The sequence below is a fragment of the Ylistrum balloti genome, unplaced genomic scaffold, assembly GCF_031769215.1.
Source record: "Ylistrum balloti isolate Yb309-2 unplaced genomic scaffold, AGI_CSIRO_Ybal_v1 Utg370840, whole genome shotgun sequence".
NCBI classification, from domain to species: Eukaryota; Metazoa; Mollusca; class Bivalvia; order Pectinida; family Pectinidae; genus Ylistrum; species Ylistrum balloti.
This window is the reverse complement of record NW_026782484.1, coordinates 43719-61052: the sequence shown is the minus strand read 5'-3', so window position 1 is coordinate 61052 and position 17334 is coordinate 43719. Positions and strand designations below refer to the sequence as shown.

The window sequence follows — 17334 nt, the reverse complement described above, 5'->3', positions numbered from 1 at the left end:
TATAAAAATAGATTTCAATAGTTGATGATTCTGTAAATATTTTTTGATTATTATTCACTGTATCATTCAATATTCTTTTGACACTCGGGTAAAGTTATAATGTACGTAATATATACCTTCCATTGGATGTGTTACACACGGAACAGTTAACATATACTAATACACCCGGATACGTGGAAGTACAACATACAGGTGTAATGACACAGATGTTTTAAGTACCAACTTTGAATTGCAATGATACATCCGATGATTTCTTTAAAGTGTAAAAGTTTAAAACAACTTTGAAGAAATACCCGTTACAAATGATTACTATACTTAGCTACATATAAACGTACATGAAATCAGACATAGAAAAGTTAGGATACACCTGCTACCCGCTAGGGTAGATACCGCCGATACAAGGGCCGGTAAACCCGATATGTTGGTAGATACACCAAATGAAATGATAGATAACCGGATACATAGGTAGTTTCACTCAATACAGGGATTGAAAAACCCGATACAAGGAAAATTTCACCCAATACAGGGATAGATTACTGGAAACAAGGAAAGTTTCACCCACTACAGGGATAGATTACTGGAAACAAGGAAAGTTTCACCCACTACAGGGATAGATAACCGGATATTGAAAAAGTTTCACCCATTACAGGAATAGATAACCCTATAGAAGGGTAGATAACCCAATGACAGTCTAGATAACCCTATAGAAGTCTAGATAACCCAATACAGGGATAGATAACCCTATAGAAGGGCAGATAACCCAATACAAGGATAAATAACCATCCAGAAGGGCAGATAACCCAATACAGGGATAGATAACCCTATAGAAGGGCAGATAACCCAATACAGAGATAGATAACCCCATAGAAGGGCAGATAACTCAATAAAGAGGGAGATATGCGTTAGTCAGGAGTCGGTATACCCGATACAAGTGAAAATACACACGATACTTTAGTAGATACATCGAATACAGAAGCTATCGTCATAACATGGTAGATTACGGGACTTTGTGAAATCGTTGCGTATCTTCAAACCCCATTCATAGATCACAATAAAAATACATCCTTTCAACATACTGTGTAAATAATGATCATTTCTTATGAATCACTAGAGTGATGTCGAGATCTTCTTGACAAAATTGTCAGCTGAAATGTCTTCCAGCAAGAAAATTGTGTTCGGCATTATTAGCTCTCATTAATCTCTACCAAGACAAATTGACTGTCTAATAATCCCCGTATGTAAGGTATTTCTTCTTGTCAGGGTAAGCCGCTCGCCTGCTGCCGTACTCTACGTACTGTGGCTCATTCTTGTACGAGTACCTGTAGGAGTTGGGAGGTGCCACCACGTACGGCGGTGGCTCTGCGCGGGGCATCCTTGGAGGCTCTTGCATATATATAACAGGAGGAGCTCTTTTGCGAGGACGGCGTTCGTATTCCTCGTCTTCGTAATAATCATACATCCGTAGACGCACGAGGAAAATGATGACAGCAAGTACTACGGCGACAGCTCCGGCAGCGGCAACCAAAGCTAGCGAGTAATCCACCTTGTTAGTCACGGAATTAGTAATCCCATACAAGCCTCCCTGATTACGTATCTGGCTGATGTAGAACCAAATCACAGTCGTGATCAGCAAAAGACCTGTCAACAGATGTGATCAATAATGATTAGTCAAGGAAGATATATTCAATGATGATTTATTCAGTGATGACGTAATCAATGATGACGCAATCAATGACGTAATCAATGATGACGCAATCAATACGTAATAAATGATGATGAATTCAATGGGGTAGTCAATAATGATGTATGTGCAAGTGAAAGTTTGTCAGTGTTGTATTGGTTATAAATCCATTCAATTCAGATTCAGAATTATACACGTATAACTCATGTCAATACACGAATGATCGATGTATTTATAATTCAGGTTTATGCACGTATGATAGATCAATGCATGTATGATCCAGGTTTATGCACCTATGACAGATCGATGCATGTATAATCCATGTTTATACACGCACGTATGACAGATCGATGCATGTATAATCCATGTTTATACACGCACGTATGACAGACCGATGTATACATAATCCAGGTTTATGCACGTATGACAGGTCGATGTATACATAATCCAGGTTTATGCACATATGACAGTTTAATGCATGTATAATCCATGTTTATGTCCGAATGACAGATCGATGTATGATTAACTCGGGTTTATGCATGTGTAACGCTAGCCTTATGATATTTTTACGTGTTTAACATATACTTGCTTTGCTTCCGTAAATGTCAGGCTTGTTCCCAGTATCACAAAATAAGATAAGAACAACTGGTAGACTAACAACACTGGGTATCGGGAGATAGAGATTGACAAGTACTATGGTCGTCATGGTGATCTCATTGGATGTCATTAAGTAAGATGTGTTTGGCACTTGTTTATATACCTGGTAGTTTTGTTATGTTTAACCTTGTGAATTAAGTCGGGTTGGTCAAGATGTAAATTGTCCATGAATCAGTAAATTATTAAGTAAACCAGGTATTTTTCAACGATATCCGGGCAAATCTTTTCTTCATTTATATTTTGCACCTGTTTCATCAACTTACATCTCGGTTTTTAAACTTAATTCATATTTAAAATGACGGACTTTTAACGCGTGTACAACACATATTGACATGACATGACTCTTATTCACATATAATCGACTCTTGTGAGTACGGTGATTCATGTACTTTTTCTAAATGAACATAAACATACAAACATAATTGTTTGTTTCACGTCATTTACCTCCAATTAAGGTAAACCATGCTACATAGAGATAGCGCCTCCTGTCGGTCCGACATCCTCCACAGTCTCCCTGGAGTTCGTCACAGCGGCACACGGAACAGAAAGTAAAGAGAAGGGCGAGACCGATAAAGAAGATTCCGAAAGCACAGAAGACGATACAGCCAATTAGGTCGTCTGTAAAACAAAAGCAATGGACGTTTTTATTCATTAGATGCTTTAAATATACTAGATGTATCATTCCTACACAACACAATCAAGTTAAAATTTGGTGTTCAAATTATTTTAATTAGATAACATAAACTAACAATCTGGCGATGTTACTGTTCCAGCATCCATATTGAACTGTATTAATCGCCAACAACGGTCATTTATAAAGTAGAGATAAAAACAGAGTGGTAACTAGTCCTGTCTTTCCCATACATTAGCAGATAATGAAATATTTTCACTTTTATCTGCTCCAGTATCAGTGATGTATATTGTATCAGTGTGACAATTTGTTGAGTCTGTTTATTCCAGATTATTTCCACAGCTCCATGAAGAACTTTCAACTAATTCACTTTTATTTATCGTATTATACAAACTAGGAAGCAGACTAGAAACGATTACAAAAACCGAACGTGTTATAGTAAAGTGTAACTCTAGGTCCGTCACCGTATACAGTACTACAGTCAGTAGGAACTTCCATTTGAATGCTGTTTTTTACGAATGGGACGTTGAAACTAGAGATGACAATTCGTTCAGTATAAAATGACACACAACTAAAAAGTAATCTGACCTACATGGGTTAGAGAACAAATATGGGTATGAGTACAGTTGTGGGTAAGGGTATAAGAATGGGTAGGGGTATATCCATCATCATCATCATCATCATCCCTGTGGTCAGGGGTACAAATGTGAGTAGTAGTAAAAGTGTGGGTAGGAATACAGGTGTGGAATATGATACAAATGTAGATAAAACTGTGGGCAAGGGTACAAATGTAACCAAGGATACAAACTTGGATAGGGTTAAAGTTGAGGTTAAAGTGCAACTCCGTAAAATTGTACAACAGTGGACAGAGATACAAATGTGGGTAGGAGTACAACAGTGGACAGAGTTACAAATGTGGGTAGGAGTACAACATTGGACAGAGTTACAAATGTGGGTAAGAATACAACAGTGGACAGAAATACAAATGTGGTCAGGAGTACAACAATGGACAGAGTTACAAATGTTGGTAGGAATACAACAGTGGACAGAAATACAAATGTGGGTAGGAGTACAACAGTAGACAGGGTTACAAATGTGGGTAGGAGTACAACAGGAGACAGAAATACAAATGTGGGTAGGAATACAACAGGAGACAGAAATACAAATGTGGTCAGGAGTACAACAGTGGACAGAGATACAAATGTGGGTAGGAATACAACATTGGACAGAAATACAAATGTGGGTAGGAGTACAACAGTGGACAGAAATACAAATGTGGGTAGGAGTACAACAATGTTACAAATGTTGGTAGGAGTAAAACAGTAGACAAGGTTACAAATGTGGGTAGGAGTACAACAGTGGACAGAAATACAAATGTGGGTAGGAGTACAACAATGTTACAAATGTGAGTAGGAGAACAACATTGGACAGAGTTACAAATGTGGGTAGGAGTACAATAGTGGACAGAGATACAAATGTTGGTAGGAGTACAACATTGGACGGAGTTACAAATGTGGGTAGGAATACAAGAGTGGATAGAGGTACAAATGTGGGTAGGAGTACAACATTGGACAGAGATACAAATGTGGGTAGGAATACAAAAGTGGACACAGTTACAAATTTGGGTAGGAAGACAACGACTATCGATATGTAGGACCTATGTGTTACAACACAGTGTATTTAGGTTTCGTTAGCTGACTCTATTTTCGGAAAAAAAAAACTAATATCCGTCATGAAATGCACATCTAACCCACGGCTCCGCCATTGTAGAAGGAATGTTGGGACACAACGGTCGTGTTTCGGTTCAGTGACTCGGTCTATATAGAGGACTGCTTTCTATTCATATGATTGCCATGGTTACCGTGCTCGGGAGATTAGGTTCGATACGTTCGTGTCCATGAATGAAGTGTATGAAATTTTCCGGTTTATTGGTTATTGTTCAACTCGTCCTCTATCTTACGTCAAACAAACGATATCCATTGTATTAAACAAAGGTGAGAGTAATTGTGAGTGGACTTGTGATAACAATCCTCCATCGGTCAAAACCGGATCAACGAAACCATATCAGTAATGAATGAGCTTGTTAATTTGGTAATGTTTTGATATACTTAGTGACCCTACAACTACTACTCTACAGATATATACATTGAACAGATATCAAATGGTTGAGATCTGTCTCAGACACATAGACACGTAGAGCCGTCGGCGGTAAACTGGTTTTTACACATATTCTTAAATTATTGTGTAAGTCTGGTCAGTTGGGTAAACTCCCAACCGTCAGTCGCTTGTATTAAATAAACGACATCTCTATCCACAGTTTCAAACTATTCTTTGTCAACATTCTCCAACTATTGTTTACCATTACATTGTGTGTTGTTTTCTATGTTAACAGGTCCTTGAGGGTTATCGGCCTCACAATTGTTTAAACTTAATATGTTTTTTAAAAGTAAAATTCAAGATGGTTGACTGTCGGTCATGTAAATTTTTGTGGTCAGTACCGAAAATCAAAGAGCACAGCTAGGGATACAGGCAAACCTACATTTTGAAATTTGAGAAGGTACTTAGCAATAGCAGAGACATATATGTGGTATATATGTCTCTGGCAATAGCAAACGTTCTCTCACAAAATAACAGTCGACCGCCTGTAGGTCATTTTGCGTTTCTCGCCGGTCCCGAAATTACATTGGAATAACTAGGACATAAGGAAAACCTACATATGATTTTGAGAAAGATCCATTAAGTATTTATTATGAAATAGCAATAACAGACTTTCATTGCCAAAATCCAAGATGGCGGCCTGACAACAGTTTTTTTTTTCTAATCGTGGAGACCCATAATAAAAACAACACAAGCGACCAAGCGAAACACCTTTTGGGAATGATCCACCCAGCTGTAAACTCAAGAAAGAGCAAAAAAAATCAGATTTACGACAAGACAGTTGATGACCTGACCACGGACGAATGACGGCGATTGAATAATTCACCACAGGATAACTCAACATATGATGATGGTAAGTTCAAAATATAGGTCCTTGAGTGAAAAATTTATGCCGTCCTATATGGTGAACCAAGTTGAAGACACCTTTTCAACCATTGCACTGAAATTGCCGATCCCAAAGTGAGGTCAAAGCAGTCCTTTGTATATAAATTGACAAGTCGGTCTATGTTTACATCCACAACTGTTTCACTGAATGGGGTTACATTTAATGCTGCTTTACGTGGACTGTGTTAATTACATTCAAGACTGCAGTGCCCATTGAAATTTATTACATGAAATGCTGTTTTTTAAAGTTATAAGATTTGGATCTGCATTGTTATAAATTTGTGTTGGTAATTACACCAGGATCAGTGTTCTGTAAGGTATAAACTTTTGACACGCCCGAGTATCGTATTTACGTTTGGTCACGTGAAAACGTTTTATGTAGTTGTTGAGTTAAACAGTCGATGTGTCATACTAAGACATCGTGATGTACCCTGTACATACGATGTAAAACAATCTGCAAACGGTTCAAACCCTTTATAATGGGCACGCCTATTTCATATAAAGCCCTTCCTTCGGCTCGTCACGACCTACTTACTAGACGTATCTTATAAATCGGCTACTATAACAGATATCCGATACCTATATGAAACTTAGTACCGAATATGTACTCATCCAACACGACATGTTACTGGAGCTAAACGAAGGTTGTACTACTTTTCATTGTATTTAAATACTTACCATAGCTGACATTTTTTCACGGTTCATAAATCGATGTGCATGGCATTCTGTTGGAGAAGGTTTAGTAGCCAATAGAAAGGTGCCATATGAGAATTTGTTCTTCTTTTTCTCAAGATTTCCACAATAAAATCTAGTCCAAATTCCAATTAAGAAAAAGAATTTGCCACAATATTCTAAAAATATCTAAGTGATACAGATTTTTCACAGATGTATAAGAGACAGTGTTGTACTATACGTTGTACAAATGATATAGTAAGATATTGTACGGGTATTCACACTGCCTAATCAATCATATGGGTTCAACAGAGCGGGTATTTGAATGATTTAGTTTTAAGATGGATCAGTACAGTCACACATGTATTAAGCACTTTTAAAAGCATCATACACCTACACACATTTCAGCCCCGCGGCTTGGGCGATAAGTTTTCAAATTAAAGCCATTTCGCGTGTCTTCTCGACAACCTGATTACAACAAAAAATGTGTTAAAACAAATATGTTTTTTTCAGGCAACACAATATATCGCTTGAAAACAAAAGGCGTGTGTCAAAACACGGACTTAGATATGGCCGTTCATACATTACTCGATAGAAGTGCCATTGTTTAAATTCAAAATTACCTATATTATGATAACTTACCGCTGTATTTGGTCAAGGAAAAGTACTCGAGATATCTTCTACACGTGCTGGAAACGCATACGTCGAAAAATCCGGCAGTGATTGTCGGGGTGGTAGTGGAGTTTGTGGAGATCTTGTTCCAGCTAGGCGTGGCAAATCCTACTAGAGCCAGTACGAATGCCACCAAAAGGACAAGTAGCACGAACCATTTGGTCTCTTCCCGAGCCATGTTTCTCTGTCCGGTGCTGGATCGTCCACCCGAGTGTGCTAGCTTGTCCCGTAACCTCTTGCCTTCTCCCTTAACTATCAACAGAAAGTCATTCAACTCCGTCGGCGTCACGCTAGTCTGATCAGGCGAGTACGTAAATAAAAGGGCAGGGAGCTCTGTATGAACGGGGCTATAGTGGTAATTCTAACCGCATCAATACCATTCCATCAGAATGTCAACCAAGAAGGTGTACTACATACTTGTGACCAGTCAACTGGAACCTTTTTACCCTTTTCGTGACCTAGAGTTTTTATCGCGGTCGATTGGTTTAGAAAAAAATGCATCCACCTTGCACGTTTAGAGTCACGACTTAGATTATGTAGAAAGACCAAGAACTGAGTTGTTCTTAAAAAAGAAGGTTATTCAATGTTATACACACGTTACGACCAGACAACTGTTGACAATGAAATGTAATCACCACTCCCGTGTTCTGAACAAGCGATAAGTATTGTTAAACTCATTCTTCGCACTAACGAGTAAATAGAAAGGATTACTGGCTAATTAAAGTGTATACACATGTGACGAATCCGACTTGGGATTAACAGTAAGGCCCTGTGACATATATATTGACTCAATACCAACTGATACCTAATACGCCCCAATTGATACAAGGTGCAAGCTGTGTGATATAAAATTTATGATTAGACACGACTGAAGCATTAGCTGAATGGTTTATATGCAAATCCTAAGGTTGAACCTTTTTAAGTTAAGATAGCAATCGTTGAAATGTTATTACGTGTATTTCAATATATTGTCACACTGAAGAATTGTAATATCACGTGCCTTACGGTCTAATCGGTATGTAATATTAGTACTATTATACGCGCCCGAAGTGACCAACGAGCTGGCAAACCATTTCTTCGTGCGAAATGTTAACAACTTGTAACCGCGACTAGACCTGAATTGAATTTCACGAACGAACAGATTCAGCAATTTTGGACGCCCTCGAGGTTTGACCACTGCAAGTCGGCGAGTAAACACTAATATGTATAAAAGGCGGACTGGTCACTCAATATTGACCACTGCTAAAACCACGGACTGGTTTGAATTTGTTAGGCTCCAATCAACACTGCTTTCTTTTATACTTATGTTGAAAAAAAAATCGTTTACATCAACATTGCTATGCGAATTGTATGTGTACATTTGACGTGGCCACATGATACAAATCAATACGACAAACTAAACAAGTGTCTATATATACCTCCGACCTGATATACAAAGGACCAAAAATACAACATGTCTTATACAAACTGGTTTTATGATGTGACACGATACTTTGATAATGGTAACCTGCAATGGACAGTCCCGAACTAGAGAAATGTCCTGAACTAGAAAACAGTCCCGGACTATAAAACTTTTCTGAACTAGAGAACTGGCCTGAGATAGCTGTCCTGAGCTAGAGAAAAGTTTTGAACTAGAAAACTCCCCCGAACTAGATCACTGTCCTGACATATGCGTTGTTGGGATGTACTGTATATGTTGGTATACAATAGATATTTTGTGTGCGGTGATCTATTTGAAGAACACACCGATATCTTTACACCTTGTACACGCTTTCACCACACAACACACATATATACAATTACACACAGACCACTATACCAGGTGATCAGGTATCACGACCAAATAAAGAGGCACTGATTTGGTTTCAACGACGTTCTTACTATGTACATATCGAACCAGTCTAATTTTAGAATAAGCGTACTGACAATAGACGACAGGACGCTTGTTTACATTTGTTGTTCATCTATCTGATATAACATCCACAATTCTGGAAATCTCCTGGCAGTGATTTTACAGATAAGGTCACCGGAGTCCTGCAACTAGAATAAAAGACAAACATAAGAAACCTTTACATACGACATTGGATTGAATAGACCAGATATCACCGCTTCTGATCTATCGAGGGCCTGCAATGAGAATCGAGTTCAAATCCAGGTAATGTCATGCACTCAAACTAAAGACCGGAAGAACCACAGCAAAACCACACAGGAAACTAACAATCATACACAAAGGAAGGGGATATTTCTTCGTTACACGACAATGATAACCAACAGTTCACCGCAGTATTCCTAACAACCCGCGCAAACCACACATTTAGTCAACGTCTGCCATGGCCTTCACGGTGATGAGGAACTATCGTATGATGTGTCAGCTATGACCTTTCAGTATCAAGGAAGACGTATTATTTAAATCGTCACACTTATCACAGCGCTTAGTAGTAACACTGTCTCCCTGCCACTACAGAGCCAGGTAAGTGCTGCATCTCGGCGAATTCAACTTCAGGTGAAGAGATTGGGATGAGTGTGATATTGGCAGTCATTGCAACAAAAGCCTTTCGCAAAATCTTGCCATTGAACGCAACGCAGCAGAATATATCGTTATATATATATAAATACTCTACCCTTACAGTTTAGAATGGGTGTTAGTAGTAAATGTTTAAAGGTGATAAATTCATTATTTAGTTCTTCAAAATTGGCATGTCATTAATTTCATTTCTTTTAAAGTGTATACAGAGATACAATAAAATTGTGATCACCAGTTGATGCCACGAGAATGGTGTTTAAGGTAATTAAAACAATTGTACTCAGGCAACTTGCCGAGAAACTTTTCTATTTCATTTTATAGCTCGTTAATACCTAAATATCATGCCGAAATACTTACTCTTCTGGAACACCTGGTCTCATTGCTTAGGTCTAAATATCAACATTTTCAATCTAAATTAGTTTTTTCCCCAGATTGATTTTGTTACTGTTGATTCTTTATCTTAAGTGATAAAATGGAAGCAACATTTTAGTTTCACAAGTAAAAAGAACTGTATGAATAAATAAGGTTCATTTTGCACTAAAGAATTGATTTTACAATGTTACATATTGAAATTGTACAGTCGAGCGTGGGTTTGATATCATACTTAGTCGAGCGTGGGTTTGATATCGTGCAAAGTCAAGCATATGTTAGACATCGTACAGAATCGAGCGTGGGTTTAATATCGTATAGAGTCGAGCATGGGTTCAATATCGTGCAGAGTCGAGCATGGGTTTGATATCGAAAAGAGTCATGCGTGGGTTTGATATCGAAAAGAGTCATGCGTGGGTTTGATATCGGCATCAAGTAATGTTTATTTTATTTTTTCAGCTTAGAATGAAGCTGGTAATTCATTACAGACGATGGACATGTATATGCCAAACTCTGTGTGTGAGTTCTAACAAGTTTAGGTACACATATCTTAGAAAGTTAGAATAAATATCACTTAGTGATCGGTTCATGTTACAAGGCAGTCTTTTCATCTTACAGTTATGTTTAATAAATTCATTCTAGTGTAACTAACGACGAGACGTTTTCGTGATATCCCAGGTTATATCATGACAATGGATAGGACAGCCCCGTTTGTAACTCAGTGTTAAATAACAGAAATGTGTGTCCGGAGAATGTTGTTTGTTAGTATGTAATGTTATTCCGATCCCGAACACACGTCGAGAATCAACATTATATTCACTGTAAACGAAATATTGTTGTTGCTGCTTTAAAAATAAAGTGATCTCTATGGCACGTGATGTTGCACAATTAAGGAGTGTGGTGTTATCACATTATACTTATCCCTCTTATAGTTGTATAAATGGATGAGTATATCATGATAAGGAGCCAATGGAAATAGAGCGAACAAATAAAGACTATTGACTAAAACTTCAACCTGTCGGAATCATTATTCAACTCTTTGATTCTCGATCAATATAATGCATCACAACACAGATGCATGCTTATTTCACGAAAATATACATTTCTAGCATCTAAAAAGTAAAATTGACCGTTCCACTCATGCTAATTTTAGTATGAATAAACGGACATATATTATCCAGATATTGGAAAAGTTGTTTGTAGACATTTGTCACTAAGGACCTTCTTATCATGTATCATAAAACCGATGTTATCGTTTATGAAGATTAAAAGCAGAGACTTTACGTATGTGGTATAGACTGTTAGTAAACATATTTTGAAATTTTAACGATTCAAAAGAACATATGTATCCTTGCTATACAAAGACAGCTCGCCAAAACTTTTCCTAGTCACAACCGAGCACATTTGCAACATTCATGGACTAGTAATGTAGGTGTACACACGTTTGATCATTATGCGAAATATGTGAGCGGATATTGATGTTGGCCTCGTTGTATGATCATTTACCATCCTCTGACGTTTTAAATATCAATAAGAAATATGAAAAGTTTATAGTGACTAGATACGGAATAAATAACACATGAACATTTTCCACGATAATGGTATCGACTGGTGTTGTATTATCTCATGCGATTCCAAGACCACAGGACACATTTTTGGGGTTTGTAAGATTTTATATATTATACATGTTCACGTAATACATTTATCTCAACCATCTTGTATGCTCTTACTCAACGAACAATCGAGACAAAAATATATGGAGGTGTAGATTATCATCATAAACACAACATACAATGGAGACATGACCGGATAAGGAGCAAAGGATCGTGTAGTTTTCATTTTCATGACTACAATTCTTACACATATTGTGAAGTAAGTGATTACCTGTGTTGGTTAATTGATTACTGTCTTTCATTATGAGGCAAGCCTTAAAACAATAATGAGGAATGAATGCCCTCACCGGAGTTGCACTAACATTGACCGTGCACACTGTACTCCTAAATATCTGATCATAGCATTACAACATAACACACACACATATATATATAGATAACGAGGTATCTGTAAAACGCCATCGTATCCAAGAGGCAATAGTTTGGTAATAATGTTACCTAAGGACAAATGATTGAACCAGTAATTGTCATTGCACTGTTGTCACAAGTTGGTTGGTCCGGCTGTGACCCGTTGTAATAAATCCCGTTCAAAGTCCCGGGTGTTTGTATTTTCACCATAATTCTAAACGAGTTCCAGGATGGTTGCAAGAACCAGTCGATTTTTAAGTCTGATTGTTTATTGAAAAAATACGAACAGATGCTAATACGTCACAAAATATATTGATTGTAAGCAATCTCTGAAAATCTCGTGACTATTTGTGTATATTTTAGGAATGCATATATACATGTAACGAAATCAAGCAGCTTCGGTGCCTTTGCAAACTGTATATCAGATATCTTTACACGTGGGTTTCATGTCCTATAGTTGCAATCTCTATAGATATAAACATACGATTGTTGTCAACGTTGCGCGTGGTACTAGTAGCGGTTTCCGCGGTCCCCATTGTAGAACCGATAGCTGTCTTGTTGGGTGTCCTTCCGGTCCGATTCGTAACGCCAGAAGTCGTTATCGTTTTTGAAAGTATACCTAAATACCTGAGGAGCCTGGTTGCCATACTTCTGTCTGTACTCCTGAGGTGCCGCACTTATTGGCTGGTCTGGTAGTCGGATTGGATCGGGCATAATGTAAGAAGATCCCATTTTAAGTTGAGGGCGAGGAGCAGGTGGCGGAGGAGGTGGCTGATAGCGACGTGCTGGTTCAGGGGAGCGCCTCACAGGTTTCTTCGGATAATCATCGTAATATTCGTCATCGTCGTCATACATCATATATCGGTATAAAAACAGGAGGAAGGCAACGACAATAGCGACCCCACCACTTACAGAGGCAAGGATGAGTGAGTACTCGGCCCTTGTTGAAGACACCAAGTACCGAAAGGTGTTGATAGCATTATGGTGCTGGATAGTGTTGACGGCGAACCAAATGACGGTAACTAGTTCGCTGAAACCTGTAACATAATACAATAATATTGTACTAAAGCATATCTAATAAACCCATCTATTTATAGTACACTGACTTTGCTTAATCCTAGATCATGATGTAATATATCATACTGTATGATATCAGTCCATCTATTTATAGTTTGACTATACTGTTTATTTTTTTCGTAGAGACATTCAAAGATCAAGCCATGTCCTTTGATACATAACCTAATAATTATGATATTGTTTCATGTGTCCGACTTCTGTCCCTTTGAGTGGGCTGTTTGTCAGTTGGCGATAATTCTACAAAACAGGATGCTATACAAGTCCTTATTTTTTACAGTTTTTAGATAAAATGAATTCAGCGTTTGTCACGCCATATATTCAAACAAAGTTTATACTTGACACATGTAGGTATTCAGCATTGGATTCCAGACCTTCTCAATTCAGCGTTAGGATAAATACGGCAGAACAATATATAGTCCTTTATTTCTAGTAAATATATTAATATATGCCTGGAATTTGTGTAAATCCTCTATTGATTAATATATACAGGTAATAATAATATATATTATCTTGATTACATTGACGTAATGTCTTGCCATTGCAGCTTGGTTGACAGTGACATTTTTGGTATTAATATATCACGCATATTACTTTTATCAAAGAGTATTTTAGGCTTTTGTTTGTTTTGTTTTCTCCGAACTTTATTTCCATTTATAAGTAAAAATTATCTACCTTCGTCAAATATAAATACTGGAAAGTGTAAAACTAGCCGCAATTTACAAAGGAAAGAGACATTTAAATGTTTCGTTGAATCAAATTTAGAAATTGAAATACGACTTCTTGTTTTCGCAGTTGGTTGCTTGTTTTAGTTGAATTGTCTGGCATTTTGATTTACAAATCATTGTAAGACCTGGAACCAGGTTACAGTTTAATTTATGACACAACAGACGACGAAATTTCAAAAACATTCAAAGTGCAATAACTGGAATACTGAATTGTTAAAGCTTGTCACTGGAACATTCTCCTCTCTCAAGGAGAACACAATCTTCTATCGACGTAGGAATACAATATAATATGTTTTATGTATATATAGAAATGGTTAAGAGGTAGTGAATACATTTTCGCGTCCTGATGAACCTACCTCCGATTAAAGTGAAAACTGCGCATGCCATGATCTTTTGTTTATCGGTGCCACATCCGTTTCGACAACAGTCGCGTAGGACATCCACACAAACAGACGAAAAGCAGAAGAACAGCGCAAATGTGAAACTGAGAATCGCCAACAGCATGAACAGGATACAGCCAACCATCTCTCCTAGAAAACGACAAAAGCTGATCGATGTAACGAGATTGCGAAAGTAAATTATACTTTCTTTTATTCTTTAAACATAATTGCACACGATGAATCCTTTACTAATAAGTGGTGTAACTCATCGATGCCTTTAGGTAAAACAGCAAAACAGAATCATTTTATGACCATCATCAACACAAAAATAAAATTGATACAAGGACAGAGGTACAGGAACCATGGTGTGAAAATGACACTCTCCGACAGAGCACAGACTCCTCACTCTTGGTGGAGTCTTATTGTACATTGCAAATTAAATATCTTCTTTGGATAAGTGGAATACAAATGTTTGCCGCATAATCACTTACATATATTGAAACAACGCCTTTAGTTGTTTATTTTCAATTTCAACCTTCCTCTAAAAGAGTTTTAATTGCAAAAGAATAGTGTAACATCATATTATTATGTTTAAGGTAAAACAATTTCAGCTGGATGAAATAGAGTTGAGAGGGGAGCGATACGAGTTGCATGAAGTCGAGATAAAGGAGAACATCAATTCCACAGAAGGATTATGGGTTTCGTCGCTTCGATATTGTAATGTTGTGTATATGATGAATGTTGAGCATTCTTTTCATACAAACCAAGTTTATCAGAGTCACTTTCTCAGTGGGATATGTAGAACAATGTAGAATTACGTATTGAATGATAGGGTTTATAGAATTCTTTCAGATCACTTTAAGCCGACCATTTACATGTGTATCAATACTTTAATCTCGATTATTTCCATGATATAGCCAGGTAATACCATACACGTAAACGACTGTATCGTGTTGAAATCACTCGACTCTGACAAATCTTGTAGGTGTTGTCAGTATTACATTTATACGTGTATATATAAGCCCAGCACCAGACTATGTATAAGAAGCTGAGACCCTATGTCGGTGAGAAAAGATGTGGCTGGGTCCAGGAATGCAGTGTTGCCCTACCTAAATGTCATTTACACGGATGACTTCACAAAAAACCTGACCTAGATCCTAGTTTTATTGTTCTCCTTTTTCAGTCAATATGTCTTCCCAAATCAATTCCATTTCAAAGACATAGTCACCTTTTATCCTGTTTGATGGTTTGTGTTAAAGGATATTCATTCTACGTTCGTCTTAATCTTAAATTTAACTCCACAATTACAGGTGTGTTGATTTATTACAAACATTATACACCTAGATACGGTTCACCATGTTCGGGTATTTCCTTCCATAAGATATAGAAAGGACGGGTGTTTCCTTTTAACACGTCGATACAATCACAGATTGCTTTTAAGGTGTTACACATTCAGACTGATTATTGCTTATACAAGATTTTGAGAGGAAATAATTAGATAAAAATAGTGTTGACGATAATGTTTCTATCGGGATAGCATTAAGGGATGTATACATAAACATACTACACACATGAAATAGACACACTATCCCTTGGCCAAAGAATCAACTTACCGCTGTATCTTTCCAGTTGAAAGAAGCTCAGATATGTCGCACAGGTGCTAGATCGGCAGACATCGAAAAAGCCAAACGTAAAGGCGACATTGTTGCCAGTTAACGAAATATAGGCCCAATTAGGTGTTGCGAAGGCGACAATGGCTAAGACTAGCACCGCCAGTAGTACTAATAGCAGGACCCATGGACACGGACCGTGCGCCATTGTGAAGCCCCCACGTTCTCGTTCACTCCGATATGGACGTTCAGAGTATTGCTCCCTCATAGTTTGTGTGTCATTCCCGGCTTATTGTCCAGTAATGACGTCACTTATCCTTATCTCCTTTCTACCACTGTTTCTAGTTTGTCCAGGTAGTTATTTCTACCGTCCTACCCAAGCTTTATCCCTGTCTACTCAGGTATATACGCCCTATGTCTAATCACCAGCAATAACAACCAACATAATGAATACATGCTCATCGAAGCATTGCAAAATATAAAAAAAAGAATACCTGAACGTGTATATATTGTAAATGCTTGGCGTGTGTTAGAATACTTCGTCAAAAACCAGTTTCAGTTAACTTCATTGATGTAATACCTATTTGCTTTGTCACGTGACGCCCATTTAACGTACGTTCACCAAAAAGGCGTGGCAGATGATGCCGTTTTACAGAGAACCCGCACTCTAGACATTGAGCTTTATAATTATTGCGAAGTCATTGCTTTTATATGCACAAGGAATACATGTTTTAGTATAAAAGAAATCAAACGTATTTATCTATGAAAAAGCATCCTACCGTTATGTTTATAGTTACTGAATTTTCGTGACGATTGCTATCCATAATCAGAGGTAGCCTATGGTAACACATCAGCATCATATAGATATTTCTGACAGATTCGCGTTTTGATTGGCTGGTATTTTAAACCTTTGTGGGAAAATTTAGATTTCTTTTAGTAAGGATTAATACTGTTATTGTGACGTAAATGTGAACTGATAATTTCTTTATGACTGAGAAGAATGACAGGATCACTGTGGTATTTGGTTGCGTATTTATCTATTAAAGGGTAAAACGGTAACTGATGCTTGCACTGAATGATTTGAGAAGGTAGAATCAGAATGCCGGAAAATAACACGTTGGTACGTTGACACTAGGGGACGAACCCTTACCTGGTGTGTATACCATACGTTTGATTTCTCTCTGGTGTTTTCAATACAACAGATCAACATGATTTAATGATTCTGCGTTAAGTCACAAGATGATCTAAATTGTCACTATCTAGATATAGTAGA

The 17334-nt window shown here is 37.5% G+C and overlaps 2 protein-coding genes across 2 annotated transcripts; both read right to left on the bottom strand.

Moving 5' to 3' along the window:
* Positions 1–1222: 1222 nt before the first annotated feature.
* On the bottom strand, positions 1223–7533 carry LOC132558928 (uncharacterized). Its single transcript, XM_060223547.1, has 3 exons — positions 7326–7533; positions 2783–2956; positions 1223–1638 (listed from the first exon to the last, which is right to left on the bottom strand). The coding sequence occupies exons 1-3, from the start codon at positions 7531–7533 to the stop codon at positions 1223–1225; spliced, it is 798 nt and encodes a 265-aa protein (XP_060079530.1).
* Positions 7534–12779: 5246 nt separating this feature from the next.
* Positions 12780–16338, bottom strand: LOC132558980 (uncharacterized). The gene is made up of 3 exons (XM_060223606.1): positions 16065–16338; positions 14428–14601; positions 12780–13306 (listed from the first exon to the last, which is right to left on the bottom strand). The coding sequence occupies exons 1-3, from the start codon at positions 16327–16329 to the stop codon at positions 12780–12782; spliced, it is 966 nt and encodes a 321-aa protein (XP_060079589.1). The 5' UTR covers positions 16330–16338.
* Positions 16339–17334: the final 996 nt, after the last annotated feature.

Bases quoted from the DNA above. Each gene is read 5' to 3' on its own strand.
- LOC132558980 (XM_060223606.1), bottom strand. From the start codon at position 16,329: ATGAGGGAGCAATACTCTGAACGTCCATATCGGAGTGAACGAGAACGT. The intron at 14,602-16,064 runs GTAAGTTGATTC...GTCGTTTTCTAG, and splicing joins TCAACTGGAAAGATACAGCG to GAGAGATGGTTGGCTGTATC. The intron at 13,307-14,427 runs GTAGGTTCATCA...ATTATGTTACAG, and splicing joins AGTTTTCACTTTAATCGGAG to GTTTCAGCGAACTAGTTACC.
- LOC132558928 (XM_060223547.1), bottom strand. From the start codon at position 7,533: ATGGCTCGGGAAGAGACCAAATGGTTCGTGCTACTTGTCCTTTTGGTG. The intron at 2,957-7,325 runs GTAAGTTATCAT...TTTGTTTTACAG, and splicing joins TTCCTTGACCAAATACAGCG to ACGACCTAATTGGCTGTATC. The intron at 1,639-2,782 runs GTAAATGACGTG...ATCTGTTGACAG, and splicing joins ATGGTTTACCTTAATTGGAG to GTCTTTTGCTGATCACGACT.